The sequence below is a fragment of the Ammospiza nelsoni genome, chromosome Z (genome assembly GCF_027579445.1).
Source record: "Ammospiza nelsoni isolate bAmmNel1 chromosome Z, bAmmNel1.pri, whole genome shotgun sequence".
NCBI lineage: Eukaryota > Metazoa > Chordata > Aves > Passeriformes > Passerellidae > Ammospiza > Ammospiza nelsoni.
In genome coordinates, this window is record NC_080669.1 from 87,176,338 (window position 1) to 87,186,312 (window position 9,975).

At 55.5% G+C, this 9,975-nt stretch overlaps 1 protein-coding gene across 2 annotated transcripts in view; it reads right to left on the reverse strand.

The window, feature by feature from the left end:
• SMAD7 (SMAD family member 7) overlaps nt 1-3,861 on the reverse strand; it is a 28,038-nt gene extending 24,177 nt beyond the window's left edge. For both annotated transcript variants that reach the window (XM_059492681.1, XM_059492680.1), the window contains exons 1-2: nt 2,873-3,861; nt 1,950-2,003 (exon numbers count right to left, since the gene is read on the reverse strand). In XM_059492681.1, coding sequence (XP_059348664.1) covers nt 1,950-2,003; nt 2,873-3,383 — 565 coding nt within the window. In that variant the 5' untranslated portion in view covers nt 3,384-3,861. The remainder of the gene's footprint in view (nt 1-1,949; nt 2,004-2,872) is intronic.
• Between the last annotated feature and the right edge of the window lie 6,114 nt (nt 3,862-9,975).

Sequence of the window (9,975 nt, forward strand, 5' to 3'; positions counted from 1 at the left end):
ATACAGCTGATGGGCACCAGCCAGGTAAAAATTCCTCACACCTTCCCACAGTCCTCAACACGCAGCTGCCACGGGAGATGGCAGAGAGTCTGGGACAGGAAACCCTCAGTGCCCCTGCAGAGGAAATGCTGAGAAACCCTGAGCTTGCAGAACCCACCTGCCACCACAGACTTGCAGGCTCCGCCGGTGCCTGTCACAGCCCCGCCAGCCGGGGCTCAGCTGCCAAGTGCATTTTTCTTTCAAAAAGGAAAAAAAAGGAGGACTTTTTGGTGAGTAACCCAGTCGTTTCTGTGTTTCCGATGGGCAGCGTTAATCACTTCCTATTGGCCGACAGGAATAACTTTTCCTTTCGAAATGGCACATTCATGTTCTGCGGCTTTTCTGTTTACACACATTTTGCTACCTTATGTCAACACTTGCTAATGAATAAATATATCATTCGGCTAACTGAAAATGAGATCCTGGCAGAGGCAGATTGGATGTTTAAATCCTGCTACTAGATTTTATCCTAACATCTTTACAGGAAACCAAAACCAAGTTTAACCCTTCTCTCCTGCAGCTCCAATCCCCTTCGCATCCCATGCCAGGATCATCAATGAGTGCAGAGAAAAGCCATAAAGGCAAAAAAATAGGAACTTTTGGGGGAGCACTGCAGGGATGCAGCCAAAATTATGTGTAAGGCACAAAGCTTCATGACCCAGCAGACCCTCAGAGTTTATTACAGAACAACCCTTCTGCATCCCAGCACATGCTCTGGATGCCCAACCTGCTCCCTATGTCCCTCTTTCATTCATGAGCCCTTATCTCCTGTTTTTTTCACACCAAGGCAAGATAGTTCATGCTTTGCAACCCAATTGTTTGTTAAACAGCTTTGTTTATTTCCCAAAGGCAAAAAAAAAACTCATTAGTGTTCCCAAGGAGTTTGCAGAGGGGGATAAGGACAGTCCAGCCTCTGAGGAGGCAGCTGGCAGGATGAGACCCCCACCACCGAACCAGAGCAGCCTCAAGGATGGGGTTTCTTTTAGCCCTGAGACCCTGCAGAAAGGTAATTTCTCAGACGCCGTTCTGTTGGCCAGAAAAACCCCAACCAAACCATCTTCAGGAATATCTGAGCATCCCCCCTTGCCGCCCTGCAGCGGTGCCAGGACCGCGGGACGCGACCGCAGGGACCACGGTGCTGCAGCCCACTCACTGCAGAGCCACTCATCCCCGGGAAGCCGGGAGCCGCTCCTGCCGAGCTCCCCGCGCTTCCGACTCTCCTCCCCGGCTCTCCTCCTCCTGCCAGCCTCATTTATCTCACACCCGGCGAGCTCGCTGCCAACCAAGAGTTTATGCAGACAACCGCAAGAGAGCCGGTGCCAGCCTCAAATGGGCTTCTCCCCTGGCACCCTGACATTCAATTACAGGCAACAGGCATGCACAGTGGTGCTAAGAAATTCAAGTTTTTAAAAGGTTAAAAAAATAACTTTTCAGACTCTTTTCCCATTTTTTTCCCCCCATCCTGATGAGGTAGGATTAGGCTCCTATAAAACTTAGAGAGATTTCTAACCAACCAGTCCATCTGTCAAGGTTCACTGGGATTCTCAGGCATCAGGGAGATGCTGTGCTGGATCCCAACCTAAATCCCTAAAAATTCACCCAGGGCTGCAGAAGCGCTGCCATTTCCAACTGGAGTCTATGGTTTTCCTGGCTGACTCAAGCAGCGCAGGCCTGCACTGCACTATAATCCCTTCTGAAGTTTACTGCCAGAGTTTTAAAGCCCTACTTTGTGCACAGAGTGGCTTAGATAAATTATATGTTAATTCTTACAAGGGTAGCAGGAGGCACAGAAGCACACAAGCAACCCAAAAGCAAAACGCATGACAAAGCCAGGAGACTCTTTCCCCGATAAAGGGGCTGTTATGCCATTTTTTTATCTCTTACACTTGCATTGAAAAAAGTCCACTTACCAGTTGGTTTGAGAAAATCCATTGGATATCTGGAGTAGGGTGGAGGGGGAGACTCTGGAATTAGAGAAGTACAGAGAAAATAAAGGCAGAGCCATGAGAAAGAAAAAAAAAAAAAAAAGAAAAAAGATAGGAACTTATGATAACAGTGGCATTCTTTTAGCAAAACTGTTTGTCTTAGCTCTGGGGGTTGGAGGCAGGGCAGCGAGGCGGTGATTGCCTTGATATTTAGCTGTCAGATAAACAAAAGGGGCCGTCTGGCGCCAGTCTCCCTGCTATCTGCCGCTCGGGCTGTCTGATCGGGGCCTCCTTGGCTCGGCGGAGCCGCGGCAGCGCCGGGGCCGCCCGGCCCTTAATCCCCCGGCAGCGCTCGGGGACGGCGGGGAGGCAGCGCCGGGGGAGGGCAGGGGGTCCCGAGGTGGGGGCGTCGCCCCCTCCCCTAAATGCAAAAGGAAGTACATAAACCACGGCAAAGGAAAGTTTTTGTGCGTGTTCTGGGTTGTTTGTAGCGGGCCGGTTTTAGTTTGGTTTGGTTTATTTTTTCCTCCAGAAGGGAAAAAAAGTTTTGTAGGCCGGGAGGTGAGCGGGGCTGCATCCACGTATGCCTGTATCTCCTCCATACATGCATCCCCTCCAACCCCTGCACAGCTCCAGCCCCTGGGTCCTCCCTTGCACTCTGCCATCCTCTCCATCCCCTGCACCCCATCCCCTCCATTCCCCCGTATCCCGTCCCTCCCCTGCACACCTCCAGCCCCCGCGCCGCTGCATCCCCTCCACCTCTCGCATGCCCTCCAGCACCCCTGAATCCCCTGCAGCCCCGTATGCCCGCCATTCCCCTGTATTCCCACATCCCTCCAAGCCCCGCACACCTCTGACCCCTCCATCCCCCGCATGACCCGCATCCCCTGGCATGCCCGCCGCCGTACCTAGCTCGCAGAGCCGGCTGAGGTGGTGCGGGTTGCAGCAGACGAGCTCGGAGTGAGCCTTGCCGTAGGATTCACAGCAACATAGCCGCTTCACTTCGGAGCAGTGGCGGAGGTCGGGCCAGCGGAACACCTTGCACAGCAGCACGGGCAGCGGGTACCAGTGCTGTCCCAGCCGCGAGTCGGCCTTGGCGGGCAGCAGCAGGCAGGGGGTCCGCGCCCCGCCGCGGGACTCCACGGCGTGCAGCAGCCCCTCCAGCTGCCGCTCCTTCAGCCGCTTCAGCACGGCGTGGGTCAGCGCCTTCAGTTCCGCCTCCGCGCCCGCCGCAGCCCGCCCGCCGCGGCCCGCCTTGCCCGGGCAGCACCCGCGCCCCCCGCCCAAGTGCGCCCGGGGCTCGGCCACCGCCGCCGCCGCGCCGGGCTCGCCCGCCGCCGCCTCCTCCTCCTCCTCGCCGCCGGGCGCGCGGCTCCGCCAGAGCCGCCGGACGAGCACCGAGCGTTTGGTCCTGAACATGCGGGACGAGAGGAGGGGCCCCCGGCTACAAAACGGGCATGTCGTCCGCCGAGCATGAAGGGGCCGGCAGGCGGGATGCGGCGGCGGCGGGGGACAGCGGCGGGGGGCAGCGGAGCCGAGGCGGGCTGTGGCATGCGCCAGTCTCCGCGCTGGGGCCGCGGGTCCCGCCGCCTCCCGCGGGGGGATGCGCCGGCCGCGCCTCCTCCCGCTGCGAGAAAATTTACAGAAAAATCGGATCGAGAAGAAAAAAATCAAAACTGAGAACAAGAATAAGAAGAAAAAAAAAAGGGGGATAAAATAAAGGTGGGGGGAAGGGAAGGGAGAGAGAGTCGCCGCTTGCTCCGGCGTTGCCCAAAAAAGCAAAGAAAAACGAAAAAATCCCCGTCTAGAGCCCGCGGCGCCCGTGGCGGGGGCAGGCGGGCGGGGGCTGCCGGCGCCGCGCCGCCGTGCGCGGGTGCGGAGCGCGGCCCGAGCCGCGGGGGAGCCTCGGCCGCCCCGGGGCCGCGGCACCCATCAACCCGCCACGCCGGGGAGCGGGCGCGGCGGCGGCGGGGATGCGGCGCAGGGCAGAGCCAGCAGGCAAAAAAGGAAAAAAGAGCGAGCCAAAAAGGCGTCTATAAAAAAAGGGTAAAAAAAAAAAAGAAATTAAAAAAAAAAATAAAAACCCCAAAACACCAACCCTAAGGTTTGGACGTCGGTTTAAGCATCTGTCACAAAAGAGGCGAACGAGCGCATCCAGAGTGTTGTATCCCTTTTAAAAAGCCCAGGTCGTCCTCATGTGGGGGTTTCGGGGTGGGCTTTTATTTTTTTTCCCCCTCCTTCTTTCCAAAGGTTTAATCCACACGGAGTCTTGATCCGGCTGCTACGAAGAGAAAGAAAGGAAATAAAAAAAATTAAAAATAAAAAAATAAAAAAGGAGAAAAGTGGGGCTATGTCCCTTCCTTCCTGCCTTCCCCAGCAGCCGCGCCGGGCCGAGCCGGGCCCGCCGCTCCCGGCGGAGCTTACATGGGTGCGGGGGTGCCCGCCGGCCGCCGACCCTCTCCCTGCTGCCGGCGCCTCTGCCGCGGTGCCTTTTTTTTGCTCTTCACTCCTCCTTCCTGCCTTCCTTCCCCTCCTCCTCCTCCTCCTACTTCTCCTCCTCCTTTCGTGGGCTTTTCTATTTTTTTTTTTTTTCCTCCCCCTTTCCCCCTCCTCCCTCGCCCGCCCCTCCGCTCTCCGCAGTCAGCCGCCCGCCCTCCCCGCACCTCCGCCTTCCTTCCCGCGGCTGCGTGCGGGGGGAGCGGCGGCGGCGGCGCGGGGCGCGGCGGGAGCGGAGCCGGCGCGGTGCCTGCGCCCTCCCCCGGCCCCCCCGCACCGGCGGCGGCGGCGGCTTCGCAGTGCGCAGCGGCCCGGCCCGGCCCGGCCCCGGCCCCGTCACGTGGGCGTCTAGACACCGTGTCGCTCCGGGGGAAAAAAAAAAAAAAAAAAACAAATATATCTATATATTATATTTATCTCCAACCGCCTTGCGCAAGAGGCGGCTCGGGTTGCGGGGAGGTTGTGGGTCCGTGTGTCCCCTCCCCAGCTCCCCCCGCTGTCCGTGTGTCCCCACCACCCCATCCCGATGCCTCCCTTCGTACCTGCTCCTGGGTGGGGGTGCGGGGAGAATGGGGTGTCCCCCCCCGCACCCCGCGGGGCACAGGGTGGGGAGCTCCCGGGGCTGGGGTGTGCCGGTGGTCGCTGTAAACATCGGAATGTTAGAGCAAAGCAGCGTAAAACATTAAAAAAACGACACGGCTCTGGGTACGGAACGAGGGCACATCACAAAATGCAGCGACAATAATAATGATGATGATGATAATAATAGTAATAATAATAATAGTAATAATAGTAATAATTTGTGCTTTTACAGCACCTGTCACCAGAAGGACAGGAAAATACACCACGGAGGCTCGGTGCGCTCCGCTTCCAAACGCGAAGCAGAAATGACGGGCATGTCGCGCTCCGGCACTCGCGTTACGGGCACTGCTGGCGGCAACAACCCCTGGCACCCTGGGCGCTCCGCAGATTCCCCCGTTCCAACCCCGGAGCGGCAGAGGCTGAGGAAAACCGAGCCGCCAAGAGGCTGCGCTCTCGCCCAGCCTTGGTGCGCTCTGCGGCCGCGCTGGGAAGTCCGGCCAGACTGCCTAGCGCCAGGCTTGGCAGGGCAGCGGAGCTCCCCAGGGGTCCCCGTCCTGCACGCACTCCCACGGAGGAGCGGCTCCCTTCTCGCAGAATAGCTGCGGGCGGATGAGGTGCTCTAAGGTCACTCTCCGAGGCAGTTGTCGTGTCGGAAGTAGGAGCTGGGGCTCTTAAATCATGGCTGCTATGAGCAAGCCCGGCTCAAATCCAAAGCCAAAGACAGGTCTGAAATGAATGCACCCGACTAAAAGTGACACCAGGTAGAGCACACGTCAAACTAACATCCCGCGCAGGCAGGGCATCCCTGGGGTGTGTGTCTTGGATCCCTGAATTTGGGGCAGGCAGGAGGGCAGGGATAATTTAAATGCCCAGTTCTGCCTATATTCACATGAGCAGGTCAGGGATGCGACAAACATGCCTGGCATTTGCAGAATCTGGATCTAAATTAGTCAGAAAGTGGCTAGATTTGGGGCAGGCTTATTAAATGTTAACCAGACTATACCTAGCCTGGTACAAAAATCTGCTCAAAATCCAGATAAATAGCTGGAAAAACACTGGGAAGGGGATGAATGCTGTTCGCTGGCATCAGAAAGAATAGTTTAGGAAGCCTCGTTACAAAGCTGGAGTCTGAGGAAGGCAATTGACTCCTTGCTTCACCTCCAAATAATTAAAGGTGGGAGGGGAGTCCAGGGCACAGCCCTCCAGTCTTCAGGTGACAGCAGGGGCCAAATCAGAACAGCATCACCATTTAGTTCTGCACATGCTAAAAAAGTCCCATTGCTTTTAAAATGGTGCCTTCTGCACCCTCAAAAATGGAATTTGGGTAGTATTTTTAGTTCAATGTCTTGTCCTACAGCCTGTGGAGTGACCTCACATACACTGAGACTGATTTCCTCACTTCCTCAGAGAACCTCAATCTCTTTTCCCTCTGATGTGTATAGCAAATCAGGAGGGGGGAAAAAATGTTCCTTCTCATTCCAATATTTGCTGGTCAAAGACATGTTGGACGTGCTCATTAATCCACACGTTATACTTTTTAATTTTTCAAAACTTGCCAGGCTGTTACAAATGAGATTAAAATCTCCTTTTTTAATTTTCCCCCTTGTAGCTCCCTTCCCTCAGCCCTGACAGCTAGGATTACTTTATTGTCATGAGGGAAGTGACAAAAAACACAGTGTGCCATGTGCTGGGAGGAGGTGGAGGACAGGAAGGGGGTCTAGGAGCTAATATGAATTTTTGGCCCTGCCGTAGGTTCTCTAGGTGACCCTGGGCACCTGCCTTTCCCTGTGAGTAGGGACCTGGGATTTGGCACCTCTGATTTCCCACAGGTACAGCTGGGCCATCCGCACTTGCCCGCTTTTGTGATCTCTGCAGGTGAAAATTGTCCCAGAAGTGCTAAATATTAAATAACTGATAAAGAACTGCTTTCCAATTAACCCTGCAAACTTGTTTAAGCAGACCATATGTATGTGCCCATATGGAAAATACAGAAATAAACATAATGGAGCTGATAAGTATGGGAACGAGACCTGGGCTGAGGGGATGCTTGGAAATCAGGGTGATACCCACAGCCTGCCCTGCTCTGGATGCTTTGCTCAAGTGTCACCCTGGGCCAGAAACCTGTCCTGAAATGCAGGAAGGGCGCTGCTAATCCCTGAGGAGAAATAAAACATGTTCGAGTCACAGAATTCAGGAATTGTTTAGACTGGAAGGGACCTTAAAGCTCATTTCGTTCCACCTTGTCTGTCAGGGCTGGGACACCTTCCACCAGACCAAGTTGCTCCCGCCCTGTCCAGCCTGGCCTTGGACACTGCCAGGGATCCAGGGGCAGCCGCAGCTTCTCTGGGAAACCTGTGCCAGGGCCTGCCCACACTCACAGACAAGGATTTTTTCCTTCTACGTAACCTGAATCTCCCCTAATTTAGTGTAAAACCATCGCCCCTTGTCCCGTCACTCCAGGCCCTACTAAAAAGTCCCTCCCCGCGTTTCTCCTGAGCCCCTTGGGAGTGTTGAAAGGGCTCATGCGATGTGTTACATTTGTATAGCGTGTTTGCCGAGCGCTTTGCATCCCTCCTGCCAAACACATTAGGTCCTGGATGTAAAAACCCCGGCGAGCCCACCCTGCCCAGCCCCGGCGCTCCGTTCTCACGGGGGTTTCTGGGGACCTCTCCTGAACCCAGCTGGCTTTGAAGAGCCAAAGCCGGGTTAATTTGCATTGCAATTCAGCCTTTGACAGACAGTTGGAGCCAAGGCACTGTTAACCTAATTGTTTTGCTAACAGCACCGGGGTGTGAGACTCACCAAAGGCACTTCCAACAAAGGGGATAAAACCAGACTTGGGGAAGAAAAAAAACCCTTTTCCTGACATCATTACCGGGTACAAACAAACAGAGCTGATCCCTCTTCATACACTTTCCAGGCGAGGGTCAATAACAAACACACTTTGCTCTTTTGGGGGTATGTCTCTCCTTTTCACAGCAGTGAAAAGCCAGTCAGGGGAGGTAGCGGAGAGCAAGCCAGGCTGAAGTTAGGGGCAGAGGCAGCGCAGGCTGGCTCCTGGCACCCTCCCATCCTTTTGTGCACATTAGGAATAGCTAAGCTTGTGGCCCTGCTTCTATTTTTATGCATTATTTTGAGAGCAGAGCTCTCAAGCAATGTTCAAAGTCTGGGCTGTGAAGCCGTTTTGGCTGCAGCCAGTCTCCTTCCACTCCAGCAGCTCATGTCAAGAGAGCAGACTGAAGCTGTGAGCCCCAGGGTTTGCAAGGAAAAGCGTTCCTCAAGCACCCTCTCTGTGTGGCGAGTGGCACGGGGAGACAGGGATCCCGTGCCTGCTGCTGTCACACAGCCCTGCGAGCTGAAATCACCATTTCAGTGCTGGTGCTCCTGCCTGCTGGCAGACATTCCATGGCTGGTCTGTTGGAAAAGGATCCAGTAAATGTGGGTGCAAGGGAGAAATTCACTGCACCCACCCCTGGGCTGCAGCAGCACAAGGAGCTGGAGCTGCTGCAGCCAGTGCAGAGGAGGCCACGGAGCTGCTGCCAGGGCTGGAGCCCCTCTGCTCTGGAGCCAGCCTGGCACAGCTGGGGCTGTTCAGCTGCACCAGAGAAGCTCCAGGGACACCTCAGAGCCCCTGCCAGGGCCTCCAGGGGCTCCAGGAGAGCTGCACAGCCCCTGGGGACAAGGCAGGCAGGGACAGCACCCAGGCAATGGCTCCCACTGCCAGAGGGCAGGCACAGATTTTGGCACATTGGGAATTAGGAATTGCTGGCTGGGAGGGTGGGCAGGCCCTGGCCCAGGGTGCCCAGAGCAGCTGTGGCTGCCCCTGGATCCCTGGCAGTGCCCCAGGCCAGGCTGGATGGGGCTTGGAGCATGCTGGTCTAATGGCAGATGTCCCTGCCCATGAAAGAAGGGGTTTGAATGAGGTGGATTTTAAGCTCCCTTCCAGCCTACACCATTCTGTGAGAAAAAAGCCTGGTGAGATGAGATATTTCGTTGCCTGTACCAAGCCGTGGGGAAAAAACCATTCCCCTCTCGAGCCCTGGAGGTCGGGCCATCCAAATCAAATGTCCAATAGTGGTGTCCCTGGGGGGCTCATTCCAGCATGGGAATATTTGGATTCGTCAGGGCACTCACACATGCCCGACTCTGACTCTGTGCTTTGCTGGCTGAAATTTTGTTAGCTTTAGGAGTTGACCACACAGCTGTGGTAGTGTTTAGGTTTGGTAGCTAGAAAGGGGTTAAACACAGGGCAGCCTCCCTTATGCCAACATAAAGGAAATCATATATATAAGCGCATATTAAAACTCTATGTTTCCCCAGTTTTAGTAGGAGAATTTGCTGTTGGCCATGTAAGATGCTGGTGTAACTACACCCATCAAAGGGGGGTGTGGGTGGTGCAGGGATCAGGACCCGGGGGAAGGAAGAGTGAAGGTGCTGCTGCCAGAGGGAAAGTGCTGCTGGCAAAAGGATCTGGTGGCCCATGACCATGACAGGCCAGGGTGGGCCACGGGAGCAGTGCCTGCCCTCTCTGGTGGTCACTCTCTGACACACTCAGACCTGCCACCTCTGTGCCTCAAATAACCATGGCAGCAGAGCTGTGTCACCAGTGGGGCCAGCCCAGCTCCTGCTGAATGTCACCAGTGGGATTTGTGACCAGGAGGTGAGGGGGATTGAGGTCAGACAGTCTGGGACGGGATGATGCTGGAGCTGGGCAGGAGAGCACAGTGTCATTGGGGAGCACAGGCCAGGCAGAGGGGACACAGGAGGGAAGATGTGAAGTGGAGGAATGGAGACAGATACAATATTTGATTTTACAGATAAAGGAAAGCTTGACAATCCCTTTAGCTGGGACAGGCTATGGTGTGAAAAAGGCTTGCTTCTTCCTCCAGCAGTCCAGCTCAGAAATCTCAGTGCCTTTGGCGTTTGCCTGCTC